Source organism: Polypterus senegalus, chromosome 16, assembly GCF_016835505.1.
Source record: "Polypterus senegalus isolate Bchr_013 chromosome 16, ASM1683550v1, whole genome shotgun sequence".
Classification (NCBI taxonomy): Eukaryota; Metazoa; Chordata; class Cladistia; order Polypteriformes; family Polypteridae; genus Polypterus; species Polypterus senegalus.
This window is the reverse complement of record NC_053169.1, coordinates 77064020-77085367: the sequence shown is the minus strand read 5'-3', so window position 1 is coordinate 77085367 and position 21348 is coordinate 77064020. Positions and strand designations below refer to the sequence as shown.

The 21348-nt window shown below is 38.8% G+C and overlaps 1 protein-coding gene across 6 annotated transcripts in view; it reads right to left on the bottom strand.

Moving 5' to 3' along the window:
- Positions 1 to 21348, bottom strand: part of fam161a (FAM161 centrosomal protein A) — an 81859-nt gene that overhangs the window by 53321 nt on the left and 7190 nt on the right. For 5 of the 6 annotated variants that reach the window (XR_005630841.1, XM_039738041.1, XM_039738042.1 and 2 more), the window contains exons 2-3: positions 11616 to 11872; positions 5823 to 7007 (exon numbers count right to left, since the gene is read on the bottom strand). Coding sequence is in view for 5 of the 6 variants with exons in the window: in XM_039738041.1 (XP_039593975.1) it covers positions 5823 to 7007; positions 11616 to 11872 (1442 nt within the window). In the remaining variant the exon portion in view is untranslated. The remainder of the gene's footprint in view (positions 1 to 5822; positions 7008 to 11615; positions 11873 to 21348) is intronic. The other variant, XM_039738039.1, reaches the window with a different exon arrangement.

Sequence of the window (21348 nt, the reverse complement as noted above, 5' to 3'; positions counted from 1 at the left end):
AAAAGTTATTCTAATTGGAAACTGTTAACGTTTTACTACAAATGGCATATCAAGATCTCCTTTGTTGTCTAATGTTATCCGTGGAAGATTTACTATATTACCTTTCATGGATACATCCTTCTTTCTACAGTAATTCAGCCAATGGAAGACCGGATGGTGTTAACGGTTGTAGATATTCTTCGGGATATTGTAAATTGATGTTTTCATCTTCCGCACAATCACCACCAACTGTTTCAGCAAAGTCTGTTGACACGAATTTAACCAATTTGCCGTGTAACCGATTGACATTTTTGGCGTTAATTTGTTTGACTTTATCGTCTCTCAGTGCTAGGATTATCCGTGTACTCATTTTTTCTGTTGATAACCCTTCGTGACACAATACGTCTTCTTTAATTGGGAACTTAGAGTGAGGAAAACATAAAAATTTATAAAAGCTAAGAGAGCAGGAACTGTGTCTGTCAAAAGCATTCACCCGAATGAGAGGTGAAAGGACCATGTGCGTGGTTGAATATGGTTGAGAGGAGGACAGGACTTGGAAAAAAATCTCTTCAAAAAAGTCTCGTCTCATCGCAGGACTTTTTTTATACAATAGAGAGACCATTTTCACTGTGTTTATTAACTTAACATACTTAATATAGCTCGTTTTTTAACCCACTATTTACAGGCTACTGAAATGATGTGAGATTACCAGGCCACATCCAAAAGGCAGGCAAAAAAAAAAAAAATAAAAACAACACAGTTTTTAATTTTCTGTTTAAAAGGTAAATGCCACAGAATAATCATAAAAGTCAAGTGTGGTGACTTATGTTTTCAAGGTGACACTCTTGACAGACTTTGCATATTTGTTCAAATGTTGCTGAGAGTGTTGCATTTTGTATTTAACAATAAACACTGCTATTCAATTCAATGCCTCCCCAAATCTTTGTAGATTTGTAGATCGTCTAATTCGTGTTGCCATCGGGGGAAAGTAGTGTTTCTTCCCAATGAAGAGGCGCATCCATGAGAATTAAAAGATTTGTCGTTTAGTGAAAATGAAATCCACACACGTGAGTGGCAGAGATGCAAAGTGGCTGGCATGTAGTACAGGCGAGGGGGTTGGTGAGCGAAGCAAGCAGAGGGCAAAGCCCCCTAGTAATAAAAATTATTCAGCCAGTCATTATCCAACCCGCTATATCCCAACACAGGGTCATGGGGGTCTGTTGGAGCCAATCCCAGCCAACATAGGGCACAAGGCAGGAACAAATCCCAGGCAGGGCGCCAGCCTACCGCAGTAATAAAAATTAATCTTGTATTATTTAATCAACTCATTTAAAATATTAACAGTCAGCGGTGACAAATTCAAGTAGAATTAAGTGGAAGACAGGAATTGGCCTCATACTGGACACCAGCCCACTGCAGGACAAAATCATGCACCCTCAAACTGGTCTGAGAATTTATTTGGGAAGTGGGAAGAAACTAAAAAAATAATCCACAAGGATGCTAAGAGGATCCAATTAGGCCCTGAATCAAACTGGGAGCAACGGAGCTGCGACTGCTAGCCACCGAGCTGTGGTAATACCACTAAAACAGCATATTTTGTTATGTTTATTAAGTGTATGGGTGCACCTCGTTTTCACTAGAGATGGATGAATATGAATTATTGATTAAAAAAAAAATGATTACCAATCTACAAACTTCAAATTTTAATATAAAAACTTGAAATGCACTGTGTTTTCAGTCAAGACTAATTTATACTTCAATCAATGGAGAAATCTGACAACTACGTGCGCAAAAAATCACGTCTTTGTGGGATTAGCAGAGAAGGTTGCTCGCTTCAAAGAGAGTCAACACACACTGCCATGCAGATGGGTTTACATGCACAAACACTTTTAAGAACATTTTATTTCCTGAACACTTTTGGGTATATCTCATGGATTTTGACCAGCTGATCACAAAAATCTCCCTTAAAAATATTCCTATGACATACTGCAATTGCCTATTTTTGTGATTTCTTTTTATAGTAGAAGTATACATTAAAAATACAACAACTACAACATCGGTGTTAATCTAAAAGGTAGAGGAAGTGGCACCTCTACAAGGAATGCAGCTCGGATATACCAAGTCCTTTTTCATTTGCAAATGGGACAGCCAAGCTAAAGATTGTCATTTCATTGAAAAGAACTGGCCGCTGCCTACGCATTTGGTCAACGGGAAGAAAAGAACGGAACATAAACCACTTGGCAATTCAAGTGGTTCTCAAGCATCCTTTTTATAAAATCTTGAATTAGTGAAATATTTTGTAAAAGCAATGAACAAGGAAAGTGAAAGAGACAGGCGTTACAACAAATAACTTACGTCAGGATTAACAAAGGCATTCTTGTTGGTCCACAAATCAGACAAAGCATTAATGATGAGCAGTTTGAAGATCTGCTCAGTAAGGTGGGTAGAAATTGCATGGAAGGCATTCAAGGATGTAAATGAGAATTGTTTTGCAAACTACATCCAGTTTTATGACAACATGCTTCAAGCATACAAAACCATAAAGTGCAATATGCCACTAAAAATTATTTTCACCATTCACACTTGAATTTCTTCCCTTCTAATTTTGATGCAGTCAGTGAGGAACATAGTGAAAGTTTTCACAAGGAGATTACAATGAAGTGGAATCAGGGCAAGTGGAATCCATCAATGCTGATTGACTATTGTTGGACACTCAAACAAGAAGCATCAGATGCAGAGCAGAAACAAAAATCAGCAGCAAAACATTTTAGTTCTAATGCAATGTGTAAGAATCATTAAGTGATTACAAACTCTAAATTCAATAAAAGTTATTTAACTTCATGGTTCTCCAAATGCCTAAGTGATAGTCAATCTGAAATTATATTTGTGTTTGGCTTAAAGGTCTCTTTCATGATCACCAAGAAGTGTGCAGGAATCAAAATAATTAATAAAAAAATTGTTTTCCTGTGTAATTAGTCAGATCTCTTTTACTAATGCCTAGTGGAGCTAGCCTTTTCTGTATTTTTTGAAATCAGGTTAGTGTTTACTACATTCTGCATTGAAGTGATTTTCAGCAATTCGTCTTCTTTGTTTTGAGGTGATTTAAACTAATTCCTTTTAGAAGATTTGCTGTAGCTGTCAAAAAGCATGGGCATTAGTAATCAACTGAAAAATTCAAGTTCTGCCAAAGACATACTTTTATCATCGGTTTGTTTATAAATGTATGCAGTAGGCCATTTCTAAAACACAGTTAGTCCAGAGTTCAGGGTGTCAGAGTTGGAGAACTTATCCCGGCAACAATAGGCAACTCTGGATGGAACAAAAGTTCATCATTGGGCCCATTCTTGCACAAACCAACAGGGCCAATTTAGAACTGTCAATTCATTTATATGTACAGTGGATCCTCGGTTCACGACCATAATTCGTTCCAAACCATCCATCCATCCATCCATTTTCCAACCCCGAATCAATTTCCCCCATAGGACTGTATGTAAATACAATTAATCCGTTCCAGACCGTACAAACTGAATGTAAATATATTTTTTTTTAAAGATTGAGCACAAATATAGTTAATTACACCATAGAATGCACAGTGTAATAGTAAACTAATGTAAAAATATTGAATTAAACTGACACAAAGCACCCATGCTCCCTACTCAGCTGCAGGCGCTGGCTCGCTCTCTCTCAGCAGCAGGCACCCTCTCTCTCTCTCTCTCAGCAGCACGCACCCTCTCTCTCTCTCTCTCTCTCTCTCTCTCTCAGCAGCTCGCACCTTCTCCTCTCTCTCTCAGAGGCACGCACCTTCTCCCCCTCTCTCTCTCTCTCTCTCTCTCTCTCTCAGCAGCAGCACCCTCTCTCTCTCTCTCTCTCTCTCTCTAAGCACCTCTCTCTCTCTCTCTGTAAGCGCTCTCTGTAACATTACAGCAGTTCGTGCTATAGCCTTGCAAGCCTATCGCTGTATAAACACCTTATTTTAATGAGTTTTAAGCACCGGGGGCGGTTTAGGAACATTTGAACAAATCCGACATTTATTTAAAAACCAACCACAAGCAACCAAGAAAATAACATTACAGGAGTTCGCGCTATAGCCTTGCAACCAATCGCTGTATAAACACTTTTTTAATGAGTTTTAAGTACAGGGGGAAAAAATGAACATTTGAAAAAAGTGAAAAAGTAACACCGCAACAATTCATGCTACGAATCGAAAAATGAACATTTGAAAAATCCGTAATACAAAAACTAACAAACCCCCAAGAAAACTAACCTTGCATGAGTCGAGTTCTGGCATGAAGTGAGGAGGAACTGGGTGGAGAGGAGCTTACAGTTTTGAGGGAGAGTCTGACTCCACGATGGAGGAATGTTTTCCTTCAGGTGTTTTCTCTCATGTGATTTCTTGGGTTTCTGGTGTTTTTAGCCATTTAGCTGGTGGGAGCAAAAGCCTCATGCAGCCATTCCAAAAACAAAGTCCTTGTGACCCAACCCTTCGTGTTTGCCCTCCACATTACTGGCAGTCTGGCTTTGATTACATTGTGCTGCTTGAAAGCACGAGGGTTTTCAAATTGGTAAATGAGTAAACTGGTAAACAGTTTTTCCACCTCTTCCAGCACTTGAGGTCTCTGCCTGGTTAACGCTGTAACTCCTATTGCAACAACAGCTGCTAGATTCTTTCTGCTCTAGAATAGTCGAAATCGTAGGTTTTGACTTCTTGTACTCAGCGGCAAGATCAGTAACACGAATGCCACGCTCAATACTTTTCAATAATTTCTTTCTTTACTTCGATTTCAATTTTCTGCAAAACTTTCTTCTCACCACTCTTCACTTGCTTAGAAGCCATAGTTAACTGCAAAAGCGCACGAAATATTGTAGAGCACAAAGAGATCACAGATAGAGCACGCACGTCTGAATGAGAACAATGAACAGGGAGCGGCTCAACACGTGCTTAAATACAGTAATCAGCGTGCACGAACCGGAAGGGAAATTAAATAGAGCACAAACAGTTCGCAGCGAAATCATGCACGCATATGCAAGCATGCACGTCTGACGAAGAACAATGCAAAACGTGCGGAAATCATCAGCACGCACAAACCGAAAGGGAAACTGGCTTATTCGTATACCGAGTGTGCGGTCGTGAACTGAGGCAAAAGTTTGGCGAACTTTTTGGTTGTAAACCGAGGTTCCACTGTACTTATTTGGCCGAAACTTTTATCCAAAAAGACTTACAACATTTGAGATATAATTGGTTGCATTTCTTTTTTTATCCCCCCCCAATTAGAGTACAGGCAGGTGAAGTGACTTGCTCAGGGTCACACAGTGTCAGTAGTGCGATTTGAACCCACAACCTCAGGGTTTGAAGTATTAAGTCTTAACCATGGCACTACACTGCTAAAAACCATAAAGCAGAAACCTTTGAAAATTGGTACCTAAAAAGCACACTTCATGAAAGTTATACTTTTAAACAGAGTGTTTTCCTTAATAAAAATAATTAACTTATTGAATGAACAACACAATAAGGGAATTAAATTTTCTTTGAAAATGTATACCTTTATGCTATAACTACTAAAAAGTGACAAAGTCAGATGACCCAGGATAAGCAGGAAAAAGAAACCTGGAGGATTTTGTTTTAAATCCCAGCTCAGCCTTTGACATTGCTGCAAGTCATCTTTTACTTCTTGACTCCATCTTCCTTTACAGATGCAACCAAAGCTGACATCCTTCTGACTGTAATAGATTCTTAAAAATAAGACCATGTTTCCAAAGGAAATGATAACTTCAGACATGACTTTCAAAACAGCAGTAAAACAAATGTAAAAAGTATTATTACAAAGCATTTCATTTTCCAGTACCTTATTGCTTCCTGGCGCCTTCTGCATGTTTCAGTAGCTTTAGCAGGACACAGTTCTTGACTGCCACACAAGGAGGAGTTTGTACTGCTGTATTCCAGCTTTGTTTGTTTGGTTGAGGTGATGTAAGGCCAACGAGAATCCCCCCGCTTACTTTCCTCAGCTTCTATATCTGCAAGAATCTTCTCCCGATTGGACTGAATCATTGATGTTCTTAGCTTAAAGGGCTCACACACAGTGACTGGTTTAATGTCCTTCATTTTCATCATCTGTTTTTGGAACTTTCTGTATTTTGCCTCAAAATCTGGGACATCTGCTGTTATTTTTGGTTGAAATTCAAATTCCTTTTCATTTTCTCCTCCTTTAACTTTTCTCTTCTTTGAAGTCAGCTGATTAACCATATTTTTTGGTAAAGAGGAGCTGTACAACAGCTCCTGTGCTCTCATTTGCATCCTAATTTCTCGATAAAGTTCTTCCTCCTCTAATCGATCATTAAAAGTCGAATCATAAATTGATTTTGGAACAGGCTTTGCTTTAAATGTGCTTTTTTTCTTTTTAACCATCAAGACTTTTAACTGTGTTTTTCTTGTTTCCTTCTTTTTTGCCTCTCTTTCAATAAAAGTGAAAGGTTTTTGTGAGGCCAACAAAAGTTCCTTACTTCTCTCCTTCACAAACTGTCTCCGCTCCTCATTCCTTTCTGTGAGTTCTTCATACAATGGTAAAAACACATGGGCAGGCACTGGGTTTGCCTTAAATTTCTTCTGACACTCCATCACTTCCTCCATTTGTTTCTTCAACATGAAGTTCTCCAATTCAATCTCAGACCTAGATTTGATGTTTTTCTTCTTCTTCTTCTCTTCCCTGATAGTCATCTGAAAAGGCTCGGGAACGGTGACTGCTGGGCTCCATTCTTTTGACTTTCCTTTCATTTTATGTCTTTTTGGAGAAAGCTGTGCTCTCAATTTTTCATGTGCTATATAGTCATGTATAGAAAAGTCATCCCACATGCTTTTTATATGTTCCCTTGGAGACAGAAGAACTCCTTTCTCATTGTTTTCTGCCTCAATGTCTATGACAACAACATCTGAGACATCTGAGTAACTTGAGCAATGGCTGTAGTGGGTTTCATTGTCCAAATAATTCTTCTCACAAATGGTTATGTGGTTTTGAGTCTTCCACTCCTGCCTACTAATAAAAATAGAAAAAAAAGTGTTGACAGCTTGCACAACTTCAAAAAATTAAATAAATGTGAACACTAAACCAAAAAAAGATGTGCACAATAGGTTTATGAAGCCTCACATTTCTAAGCTCATGTGAAAGGTGCGGTCCACACAAAATCTACAATATTAGAGGACACTACTTATCCAAAAAATTGAGATGGGACTGTCCTATTTCCGCAGTACAATCTTCCTTTCAAGGTTGTTGTGTTGCTAGAGATTTTGGTATTATATATAAGGGTCACCACCTTAACCAAACCAACTCTGTGCAATGGCTTCTTCTATAATACTGTAGAGGCTAGTATAATTTTCTATGCTTTGGTGTGCTGGGCTAGTAATATCACTTTATGAGAGGCCCACTGAATCAACAAGATAACTGAAAACCCCTTTTTGTGTCTATACTAAGTGACGTGATCAAAAATAAAATGTGTGCATGTGAATTACTGATGATAATGCACATATGAAGCCCCAACAAAAATTGCTCAGAATTACTTAAGCAATCTAATGCAGTCATTTTATTTTTCCCCAGCCAAGTGTCTTTTTGCTACTTGAGGCCAGAAGTCATTTTTTTTTCCATAAAATAAGGTAGTGACTGATGCCAGTGTTTGTGTCTCACAAATTAAGTAACTGAATATACTAAATGTTGCACCTGTTTAATTCTCATTACAAGATTTAGTTAGCAGACATTTTCAAAGCAACTTAAAACAGTAAAATGAGTTTAAGTGTTTACCAAAAAAGTACAAAATTAATCAATGATACAAAGCAAAATATTTTGAAGAAATCACAAGAAGTGTAGGATGGTTAGTTTCAGGCATGTCACTTTAGTGTTTATTAGGGGCATAGCCCCCTTCTGAGAATGTTGCTGATAATAGATGGAGGAGTTTCTTGCAGTCTAAGAGTCGGTGGAGTTTTACACAAGTGGGAGGAAGGATGGGTGGGCTATCAAAGGTCAAGGGCTAAAGCCCTGAAAGTCCCTAAATGATACCATTGCTTAGTTTAAAAAAAAAAAAAAAGCAAATGGTGCAAGTAGACAGATTGCGTGAACCCCAACTTCGTAACCTTTTAGTCCAGGATGCCAGTTGAGTGGAGCCAGCAGTCAATGAATAAACATTTTTGTCTCCTTTATACATTCAGCAAAATTATAAAAAAGGTGGCTAAAACAATGCGACATAATGTGTCAAGTCGGCAACCATGCAAGTAATTGTGTGACATTGCATTCTGTTGGAGGTAGCTAAACATGCATTACTGACACTAAAGAGGCTCTTTAAACTATCACAGTAATAAAAGGAAAATCTGAATGATGAAAGTTAGATTCCATTTGCATTAATGAGAACAACTTAGCATATAATAGACAACAGGATCAAATGCAGAACAATACTTTTAGGATATTAGAGTACACCTGATCACAAAAGCGGGATTGTAGAATAGGAAAAGAAAAAAAAAAAAAACAGTCACAAACTTCATTGTGAATAGGCTGCGGCTATAAGTTTTACTAATGAAGATAAAGTAACAATTCAAAATTACAAAAAAGCTGATTGTGGAAGTGATGTGATTTGCCAGAGTGTCTGGAGTAACACATTCCTTAATAATAAGGCTATGCCTGCATGGCTTATTCAAACTGGTTCTAATTAAGAGTTTTATGATGTTTTAGTTGCTGACTTAAGAGTGGACGACCCTGTAAACGGCTTCACTGGCACAATAAATGGAAAAATGTTAATAAGCTGACCTTTCTTTTAAGAAACTTTAAGTGGATAACTGTTGCCCTTTCTTGTCTCATTTAAGTTTGTCTTGCCTTTCATCTCTGAAACCCAGAATTTGGCTTCAATATTTTAAATTAAGCAATATGAAAATGCTTTTAACGTTGGTTACTAAGATGATCATACTTCCAGTCAAGCTTGTGAGCTCCAGACAGCATAACAGTGGAGGTGTGGGTGGGCACATCTGGAGAGGGTTGTGAATTCAATGTAGAGACTGCCTGCATTGCTACTTTTGGCAAAAAACATTAAATTTCTAAATCAATAATATAATATCTAAATAAATGATTATGTTAAATGTAACTTTAATAACTGGCTAAAAAATAATACAAATGAAAACATTATGTTCCAAAGTTATTGAGGAAACCCTACCATCCAGATGCCCTTGAAATCAGCCTACCACTGGTGAAAATTACTTGAAAATAAAATCCAATATATTATGATAAATTGCACCATTAGCAAGAGGTTACCAGAGTGGTACAGGAGCTTGGCAAGTGACATGGAACCTGCATTGGCTTAGGGAATGTAAATCTACATGATAATGTGGGAAAAGGAGCATAAACAGGTGTAGTAAAACCACGTAAAAGGTATGGTATGTCCTTAAAACACTTCTTTCCCGAAAGAAATGGAGAGACAATTAGGAGGGAGCCAACCCAACTTTCTCTAAATATGCTGGACTATCTAACCAGAACTGGTCACAGAAGGCTCTTGAGTCTCATTATCTCCACAATGACATCAGTGGTATATGATCCTAAGTAATAAGACTTCAAACCATATTGCCCTTTTCAATGTCAAATCGGCGGGGAAATTGCAGGATGCCCGACATTACCCTCCAGACCATTAGGAGGCTGCATACAGGTCCTCAGCTGGGAAGAATCAAGACTGAGTTACCCTGATAAAAACTGGAAGCTCAGAAACTGTCTGACCAACCAGATCATTCAGCCGGCTGAAATGACTCAGTGATGTAAGAGGAACCATAAGAGTGAAATACATTCTTTCACTATCTTCAAATCAGGAACTTTGTTAAACAGAACCTTCCAGATTTTCCTCATCTTGCACCCTCATCCACGCTGGAAAAATTATTGCTCAATTTCAAGGAGTTAGACTCCATCTCTACAATATATAAAATCCTTTTACAATCCCTTCCTTTCAAAGATCCAAGAGGACACTGGGAGAATGATCTCTCAATTAATATATCAGAAAAGGAGTGGAAAGTAGCAATGCAGAGAATTCACTCGAGCTCCATATGCGCAAAGCATACAATTATACAACTCAAAATTATATATCGAGCACATCTGTCTTGACTAAAACTCTCCAAAATGTTTCCAGGACATGATCCAACCTGTGAACGCTGCAAATTAGCTCCAGCCTCACTAGGTCACATGTTCTGGGCCTGCTCCAAATTAACATTATTCTGGACAAAAATGTTTAATTACCTCTCAGACAGTCTTGGACTCACAATCCCTCCTAACCCATTAACAGCTGTGTTTGGGGTTCTTCCAGAGGGGCTTAAAGTGGAGAAGGACAAACAAATTGTGATGGCATTCACTACACTGTTGGCACGCAGACTTATTCTGATAAACTGGAAGAACCCAAACTCTCCTCTTTTAAGTCAGTGGGAAACTGATGTGTTATATTATTTAAAATTGGAAAAAATCAAATACTCAGAGGATCTGTGCAGACTTTTTTCAAAACATGGCAGGATCTAATCAGTAATATTTTGAAATGATTTTATAAAGCACAGAGAATTTGTTGATTTAGGTATTTTTAAAAGCCTTAAATTTTACACCGTTTGGCTTGCTCTCTCTCTCAAGGGTGGGGATCGATCTGTTCTTAGCATAATTCTTTTTTTTTTTTTGTAAAAACGTGATTGCTATGTATTGATTGTAATAAAATTAATAAATAAAAAAAAAAAAAAAAAAAGTGAAATACAGCACAGTCCAGTCATGGTAAACCTGTGGTTTTTACTTATAATATATAGGGCCACAGTGGATGCAAGTTTCCATTTCAGCCAATTTCTTAATTAGAAACTAATTACTGCTGCTAACAAAATATACCTTAAGATTTGTTTTAGTTATTTGTCAAAATCCAGAATATTCACTCAATTCTGCTCTTAGTATCTCTTTGCTTATTTTCTTAACCAACTTCACCAATTAAACGAAAATGGTTAGGAAACCCAACGGCTCACATAAACAACAGAATGTTCAGAACTAAATATATTTTAATAAGATACTTCTTATCGAGTTTTCTTCAAAGTTAAGAATGACTAATCTGCTCTGTGCCGCAAAATACCCTAAGGATGCTACTGAAAAAGTAATATCTAGAAGAGGAAAAAAAAAACAACAAAGCTGTAAAAATCAGATAATACAATTCACCAAACAAGAAACAATTGGCCTTTACTTGAATAAAAAAGGGGAAAAAATCATTTGAAACTGTGGTCCTCCAGGACTTATGCCGATAAAGCATAAAGGGATACTCCTGCCCCGAGAAGGCAACCTAGGGTACATATCTGCATCAGTTCATTCCAATCTGAATTTCATGTGTTCTTTGCTGTTAACACTTCTCTAAAAAGACAGATCTATGACACATTAGAATGAAAACATTTGAATTGAGCAGCAGTGTGAATGTATCTTTGTGTTCATATTTATCCACTTGTGTGCATTACTTAGACTATAAACAAACTGACGGAGATCACAGGGCACCATTCTTGGTGTACAGACATGGCACAAGGGCATCTTACCATTACAACAGACATAACAACAAACTGATTTATCTGAAACCATGTCAGAAAATCAGCTGCAGAATAATAGCTATGTACACAGTACCTGTAATTTAATTCTGCTTCATCGGTATCACTGTCCTGCTCCTCTTCTCTCAACTTCAGTTTAGTTTTGTACATGCCTTCAAGCTGAGCCATTGTGTCTAAATGGGCATTTTTAAGCTCTTCCAGTTTCCTGTAATACTCTTCATTGGAGATCAACATTTTTCTTATATCTAAATGACTTTGAACCGGCCTGTAATTTTTTGATGATGCGAGGTAGTTCTTTGAATCTTCTCCATCCAAATAATGCTGACATTTATTCTGAAAAAAAAAAAATGGAGAATGAAGAAAGACTTTCATACAGATGTAAATTAACACCAATTTAAACACCAGCAAGACCAAGGAGCTGGTGGTGGATTTTAGGAGGCCCAGGCCCCTCATGGACCCCGTGATCATCAGAGGTGACTGTGTGCAGAGGGTGCAGACCTTTAAATATCTGGGAGTGCAGCTGGATGACAAATTGGACTGGACTGCCAATACTGATGCTCTGTGTAAGAAAGGTCAGAGCCGACTATACTTTCTGAGAAGGTTGGCATCCTTCAACATCTGCAGTAAGATGCTGCAGATGTTCTACCAGACGGTTGTGGCGAGTGCCCTCTTCTACGCGGTGGTGTGCTGGGGTGGCAGCATAAAGATGAAAGACGCCTCACGCCTGGACAAACTTGTTAAGAAGGCAGGCTCTATTTTAGGAGTAAAGTTGGACAGTTTAACATCTGTAGCAGAGCGACGGGCATTAAGCAAACTCCTGTCAATCATGAAGAATCCACTGCATCCACTTAACAGTGTCATCTCCAGGCAGAGGAGTAGCTTCAGTGACAGACTTTTGTCACCGTCCTGCTCCACTGACAGACTGAGGAGATTGTTCCTCCCCCACACTATGCGACTCTTCAATTCCACCCGGGGGAGTAAATGCGAACGTTAATTTTATTTAAATTTTTTTTTCATTTTTATTACTATTTAATTTAATATTGTTTCTTTGTATCAGTATACTGCTGCTGGATTATGTGAATTTCCCCTTGGGATTAATAAAGTATCTATCTATCTATCTATCTAAATGACAGTTTCAGAAAGGCATGACTGCAAAGTATTAATAAGTAACTGTAAAAATGATGCTTTCCCTCATTGTTTACCTGTGTTGAGGAGTCACCTTCATGTCAAAAATCATTTAGATTTCCAGCAATTTAACAATAGTACTTAGGCTGAAATGAATCAATCAATAATGCACCAAAATGGTTTGTGAGCCCAACTGCTTTCAAAATTTACATTAGTATAATTGCATTTAAATTTAAGAGGAAGAAAAAAAAAAAAGAAAGAAGAAGCGAAGCTGTAATGGTTAATTGGCCTATGTTGGTAGACAAACTTGAGACATGAGAATAAGAACCAGCAGTAGTGGAGCTAGAGCACAATTTAATACATCAGCATCTTAGGCATTTACTAGACATGAGAGACAACATTTTATTGTAAGCAAGTTTTAAAAGCAGCGCAAGATTCCTGGATGCGAACAAAATGCAGCAGACCTGGTATTTAGTGAGCAACATCAGTTTAATGTTGCAGTCAGCCCAGAGTGAGCAAGAGTACTGAAATTGCTGCTTTCATCAAAGGCTGACTAGCATCTGCTTGCTTGTGGTCAATCGAGAGATAATAATGAAGATTGATTTTTGATTAATTGTAAGTATAAAATAGCTATCACTGCGGAGTGGAAATAAGGCATCTCACGTAATGCTGAGGAACTACATTGGCATCGCCCCTTTTGTCTTTCAGTAGTACACTGGACCATTGCTGCTACAACATACTAAAGAAAGGAACAGGCGCAGGGCCCGTCATAGCAGAAGGCTGGCAGACCTTCACTTTTGTTTTCCATGAGTTGAACTAAGATTCTTTTTAATATGTTTATTTGTCAACATTTGTTAATCTCTTATTTGAATTACACCTGATAACCAGCCATGCTTATTCATAATTAGAAGAAATCTCTACAAACTTTACCCACACAGGAGAGGTCTGAATAAATCACTCATTTTATACAAAGCAGAATTTCAGGCAAGGCTGGTGTTTAAGGACCTGGGAGTTTACCTGTACAGAAACTGGATTTGCCTGCCCTATATAAACAGGTCTGACATACGCAAAAAGGACCACACTCACCTGCATGTCAATTTGTTGTTGCTAGTTTGCCCTTTTTTTGCAGTGGTATTTTGGACCAGTAGCAGAAGAGCAGGAGATGCCAAAAAACTTAACTTGATCAGGAAGGATGGTTGTGTCCCAAGGATGAGCCTGAAGGCTGTGCCAGAAAGCAGGATGTTGGGTGAGCCACTGGCTTTCATGACCCAACGCCTTACACCCTCTACATGACAACTTGGTGACCCTGAAGAGCACATTCATAACATTGGCTAGTTTTACAACAGTGTTTCAGGAAGTGCTATTTTAGGTCTTTTAAAATCAGATGCAAGTAGATATTACAACGTTTCATCTGATTATACTATCTTTTATGCCATTTTAAGTATGTTAGTTTAGAGTGGACATAGCGGTAGAAATGATATGGTTTAGGGTTGCCTTGCTGCCTCAGGGTCTGGACAGCTTGCAGTTAAGAGTTAACAATGCAATCAGCATCATAATCGGACCGAGTTTTGAAGAGAATGTGAGGCCATCTGTCTGAATGCTGGGAATTGAATTGGTAATGGACCTTTCATGGCGATAATGATTCAAAGCACACTAGCAAATCTGCCAAGTAATGACGCAAGGAGAAATTAAGGGCAATAAAATGGCCAGTCAAAGCTCCGAGTTAAATCCCATTGAAACATTGTGGGGGGATTTGAGACGGGAAGTATATGCAAGACAACACACAAAACCTAGCAAAAGAATTCATTTTTCATGGAGGAATGGTCAAAAGTTTCATAGAGTACAGGTGCATCTCAATAATAAGAATATCATCAAAAAGTTAATTTCAAAAATGCAATTCAAAACATGAAACTCCTATTATATAGATTCATTACACAAAGAGTGATATATTTCAAGCGTTTATTTCTTTTCATTTTGCTGATTATGGCCACAGGTCACAGTTATAGTCTGGTTAACACATTCCAACTGACTACCCAACCCATCCAGGTAATTCTACAATACAAGTTTATGATTTGATACTGGTCCAACAGCAAGACACACAGGTATTTCAAATGCTCCACATTATAGTGATTCACTTCTGGAAAACAAAACTATTATATTTTTTTCTGAAACAGAGTACTGTGATCTGAGATTAAGCATCACTTGCAATTTAACTTAGGGATTCATCGTGCAAAAAACGTGATAAAAACAGCCGCAACATGATTTTAGCTCTCTGCTACACCCTTTACATATCACAGCTCGTTTTGCACAGTGCAACGGATGACCTAGTGTGCCTGGTTTGCCAGTGGATTTGACTAGGATATGTCTGAACACAGTGGGAATTGAATTTAACTCTTTAGATGCATGTCAAATCACACAGGTGTAGATGAGGGATTCAAGTGTGCCTAGTTTACCAGAGAATTAAATTAGTATACCCGCATTGGACTGGGCAAACTGCACATGCAATCAATATGTGAAATATGAACTCCTTTTGTAACTTGCGCTAATAGGAAGCTGTCAGTGAGCTAGTAAGTGAGTAGTTAGCTAACTAATGTTATTATCTCTTACTATAAATTCGTGCAGGTATTAAGTGCTGCTGCTTCATGGCCCCAATGACCTGGGCTTAAATGTATAACCTGCTTTTATAAATTTGCTAATATCCACTTCTGTGGAATGTAATTGTGTGAGGAAAACCTCAAACCATTTAGTGATATGTCCCGTTTCCAGAAAATGATGTATGTGTAATGGTATGTGGTGCTGATCTGAATGCATGCGGAGCACACGCAGTATTAGCTAATGCAACCTTAAAGTACCTGGTGAGCAGCCTAAGGTAAGTGGTGGGCACGGGATAGTAAGTTGTATGCACCAAATGGCTTCCTAGGAAGAAAAAAAAAAAAAGCACCATACCCACCCACCCCCAGGGGCTCCAAACGAGTGTGTAGATGGATACCTGTAAACATAAAGTACGTCCCTAAACGCTTAGGGTCAGATAACCCTCCCACAACCCTAATCTTAACCACAGTGCCACAGGGCATGTGATGGGCATTTTGGGACTGACATTGTGAGCATTACCTGGGTAGGCTGCAGTTAAACTCATCTCCAACCATCGAGACCACATTCCTTTAATAAATAAAAGACCCCCGGTCTGCTTTTTATATCACCACACAACTGGAAGCGACAAACTGTAGCACTGTAGCCTTAGTAATGGCGTAATTAGATGGCCCCAAAGCGCACTTTTGAAATTTTTTAATACATCAGGGACATACGTGCAAGCATCCCATACGTAGGAGATAAGGGCTATCCCATAGTTTTTTTCACTGTGCAGTTCAGAGCTTCTGTATTCTATTCCACATCCAGGACAATGGACAAGGTCTCTTAAGAGGTTACATTCATGCAAAGCTGCATGTACAGTACTTTCCAGGAGAGGCTAAAGAAGTTTGATCCTCGAGAAACTGACATAACATTACACCTCGCGTCTACATGGCCACAACTGGGGCTTCATTTACAAACCCTGTAGAAATTCTGATACAAAAAGCACTGTCCACGTTCAATGGAAGTCCCCATAATATGACGAGAAGTAACAGTTTCACACAACGCATGGCATTTCCAAGCATTGCTTTTTCATTTTTTTTTTAATATAATCAAAGATAAACATCTGTAGCTAGTACTCTTCACATTTGGCTATAAAATCCACCTGTGTAAGTGTCCGGATTTGTTAAAATTTGACTGCGCATAAAATGAAAGTCTGGGATGCACTGTACAAAAAAAAAAGGTTAAAGACTGTAAAAGAAGAATTAACAAAATGTGGAGCACAACTGGATATTGTTCCTAAAATGGACAACATAAAAGCTTTATCAGTATATCAGAATTAATAGTTGTTAGCAAATTTTATTTATATATTAAAGCTTAACTGTTAGAAAGAAAAAAAAAAAACACCTTAGCGATTTAGAGGTATGTACAACTTCAGGCATTTAAATACAAATATATGCAAAAAATGTATTTTAAACATGAAACATTCCAATCCCAATAATTTCCTGACAGCCCTACTACAAACTTAAACATTTATTAGACCAGGAATCTGGTCAGAAGATGTGTGTGTTGTCTACTGTACCAGAGTATTTGCATTCTTACTGTGAAAACAAGAAGACACATAAAAACTTTTTAAATGTGGAAATGGATTTCAAATGGGATGAATTAAGTCAAGAACTGTTCTGAGATATAATAAGCGGACATATTTATGCTTAAACGTGTAAACTTCAAAAACAGAAAAAATAATAAATTGTGTTATAGACTTAAATTACAAACTTCAGTATATATACACACAATACAATATATGTGTTCAAAAAACAGCAGTGCAAACACCAGTGACCTGATGAACCATTGTTGTTAGTAGTAGTGATATTTCTTTTTTTTTATTAATTTTATTGCAATCCATTCAAATCAATCAAGTTTTTACAAAAAGAAAAATTAAGTTAAGGACAAATCGATCCCCACCACTGAGAGAGAGAGAGAGCGCAAGGCAAACGGCGTGAAATTTAAGGCTTGTAACCATACCTAAATTAATAAATTCTCTGTGCTTTATGAGATTATTTTAAAATATTACTGATTAGATCCTGCCATGTTTTGAAAAAAGTCTGTACGGATCCTCTGAGTATTTGATTTTTTCCAATTTCAAATAGTATGACACATCAGTTTCCCACTGACTTAAAAGAGGAGAGTTTGGGTTCTTCCAGTTTATCAGAATAAGTCTGCGTGCCAAGAGTGTAGTAAATGCAATCACAGTTTGTTTGTCCTTCTCCACTTTAAGCCCCTCTGGAAGAACCCCAAACACAGCTGTTAATGGGTTAGGAGGGATTGTGAGTCCAAGGCTGTCTGAAAGGTAGTAGTAGTGATATTTCTGCATGGAAAATAATTTACTTGTAGACACAGTAGTGTAACAGAAGACAACAGACCCAACTGTCATGACATGCACACTGCTTGTTCTGAGGAACTGACTCATTTATGTTCAAAATAATAGCAGTGTGCAGTTTAATTACAGAATTCATTCATTCTGTGAAAGTAACAAGTGTCACTAATTGTCCTTTATTAAAGAAGAAGGGGAGTAAATATTTTACACATTGTTATATTTCCTTCTGAATTACTAAGTAAAATTGGCCATTCCAAACATTGTTCAGATGCACAACGTAAGTAAGTTGAATAAAAAGTTGATTGTAGAGGGGAGAATGTAAAAAGAAGTTCAGCAAATTACAGGACAGTCTGCTAAAATGATCTTAAATATTTTAGAATGGCAACAAAAACCCAAAACACAGAAGAAAATGAGCAACTACTCTAAAATGATCTGAAATAACCTGTAAGTACTGTTACAGTCAGAAGACGTTTGATCAAAGCTGAGCTATGATCAAGAACACCCCATAAAGCACCATTGTTGTAAAAAAAAATAAATAATGGCCTTTGCAGAATCAGTTAAAATTTGCCAAAGAACACATTGATTGGCCCAAAGGGAAATGGAGCAACATTCTGTGGACTGATGGGAGTAGAATTGTTCTTTTCGGGTCTAGTGGTCATGAATAGTATGTCAGACATCCACCAGGGTACTGAACTCAAGCCACAGAACACTGTAAAGAATGGTGGTGCAAAAATCATGGTATGGGGATGTTTTTCCATACTATGGTATTGGGCCTATTTATTATATACAAGAGATCATGGATCAATTTGAATACTGTACATCAAAATACTAAAAGAGATTATTTATGTTGCCATATACCAAAGAGGAAATGCCCCCCAAAATGGGTGTTTCAATAAGACAAAGACCCCAAACACAAGAGTGAGCAGGCAACATCTTGGTTTCTGACTAAAAAGATTGAGATAACAGAGTGGTCAGCCCATTAAAAATGCAGTTTCTGAAGCAAACCCCAAAAATTCACAGTAACTTGAAGAGAACTTCAGCTTGAAGACAAAAATGTCTACATTGCTATTTTTGACTGATTAATATTCATTTTCTTTGCTTCCTGTAAAAAATAATGCAGACTTAATAAAATGTGTTAATGCTTTGATTTGGAATTGAATGGCTGGATAATGGATGGATGGTGTAATGTTTTGTGAACGCTGGCCCCAGCACAGACAGACGGACGACATATTTTGCACCACACACTGTTTATTAACAATATATACAATTATATAAATGTCACGTGCACTCACACAACCCCAGTGCCTTCAGCACCGAATCCCCCAAAAGTCCAGGGCCCACAGTCACTGTGCCTTTCCTCTGGCCGCCTCCTGTCCTCTCTCCAGCTCTGTCTGCTTCCTCCCGACTTCCACCAACTGACTGGAGGGAGGTGGCCCCTTAAATAATGCCCCGGATGAGCCCCAGGTGTTTCCGGCATCCGTTCCTTGGCCACGCCCCAGCGTGGCGGAAGTGTTGGCTGCCTTCCTGGCAGCTCTCCGGGCGCCACACAAAGTCCTCCCCCCGGCACTTCCTGGTGTGGCGGAAGTGCCGGGCTCCCGGGATAATTAGGCCCTGGGGTGCCGCCTGGCGGTGGCCACGGGTCCCTACAGGGCTGGGCTTCCATGCCCTGTACCCGAGGCCCCCTGCCTAACCAGGACGGACGCCCCCACTCTGTCTGGAGGAGGCACTCGCCCTCCTCTTGTCCTCCAAGGCGTCCCGGCCGGGCTCCAGCTCCGGCCGGCGACTGCATGGGATAAACTGGCATCGGGGCGCCGCCTGGCGGTAACCACGGGCCCCTACAGGGTAGGGCTTCCATGCCCTCGACCCGTGGCTCCCAACAAAACCAGGACGGACGCCCCCTCGCGGTGTGGAGGAGGCACAAGCCCTCCTCTCGTCCTCCTGGGCGTCCCGGCCGGGCACCACAGTTTTTACTACATTTGAAATATCGAAATAAAACTATTATTTACTTTTTTACACTATTTTTTTTTAAAGCAACTGTATCATATTGTGACAAAAGTATCGCAATAAAATTGCAGTACAGTGTCCCACTTAAAATTATAAGCCCTAGAAACAAGAGAACCCTACAACCATCAGTGCCATTATCAGCTTATCTCTATGAGTCACCACAACCAACTCACTTTTGTATATACTTGCAAACACTGCGTGACCTTGGCCACAGAGAAGACAACAAAAAACAATTAATGCTTACAGTACTGCTTTCTTGGAGGATGCAGTGTGCCCCGTTAATAAGTTCTTCCTAGCACTCCTTCCATTTTGATAAACTTCAGAGCTGAAGTTTCCCCCACCCTTGTCAAGAACACCTGGACAACATCCAGTTTGTTCTACTCAAGTCACTAAATGGTAATCCTGAACTTTGAGGACACACAAAATGTATTCAAGGTTTAACACATTACAACTTCCCCATACACCTTTCAGCTGCTGCTGCTGCCGCCACTACCCTTTTGGGTGGCCAGTTCCTCTCAGTGAAAAAAGGACAACATTTTTCTTTTATCCAAATGAAGACATCCCCCTGCTACATTAAAGGCCTCTTTCTTTAACCTATTGACCACCCACAAAATATTTTAAAATTACTGACATGCCAGATATTACCTGGGGCCTCATGTATAAACAGTGCATACGCACAGAAATGTTGCATACAAACATTTCCACGTTCAAATCGCGATGTATAAAACCTAAACCTGGCGTAAAGCCACGCACATTTCCATGGTACCTCATACCCTGTCGTACGCAAGTTCTCCGCTCGGTTTTGCAGACTGGCGGCACCCGGTGTCAAAGCAGTGCTACTGTTCCTGTGTGGTTATCCTTTCTTTTCCTGACACGGCTTTATAAATACACTGAAATAAACCGCATATTGTTTATTAGTTTAATGCATCCGATTGTAATTAACCTATAACAATATAATGGTCCACGAAATGGTCAAACTATTCTAAACACCATAGTTGCTTTAGTGTTGTTACTCGCACTGCACCTTCTTTTTCTTCTTTCAGCTGTGGATCATCTTTTTCCATATTACTCTCACTGCACCACTCGGAGAAGCTGATCGGAAAGAGAATTATCGGTACACAGCATCAAGCACACGCTGCCTCTGCCATGCGTCCTATTTGAACTGCTCTCATATGACAAACTGCTCCTTGTAGAACTGTCTGTACTTATAAGTACAATCACCTCACTGTAAACTTGCACAACAGTTACAATATTGCACAACCTGAGCCACTTTATAAAGAGTGCATTTACATATGCTGACAATATCATTGTTAAGATGAAATGCAGCAAATTATGTTTATTATATTATACAGATAAAACTTTAACTTCATTGAAATAATCTATATTGTTAATAATTAAAGGACACGGTGTTGCTACGCTATCAAGGATCTGGCGCTCCACTTACGATTGTTTCTGCCTTGCACCGTATGCTTCACTGGGACTGGCGTGAAGGATAGAATAATTAAACATGTTATACGAAGATATTTCAATGTTCCTTAAAAGTTTTGAAGAATGGGCATTATAACCTTGCAGATGGCTAAACGTCCATTACAGAGCTGATTGTCTGGCGATCGGTTACTTGAAGAAAGAAAAGGAAGGACAGGAATTGGAGGTTAGTACGTTTGAAAGACAAAGTACTGCAGGGGCGGCCTTAGGCATGTGCAAACTGTGCACCTGCACAGGGCCGCCACCTCAA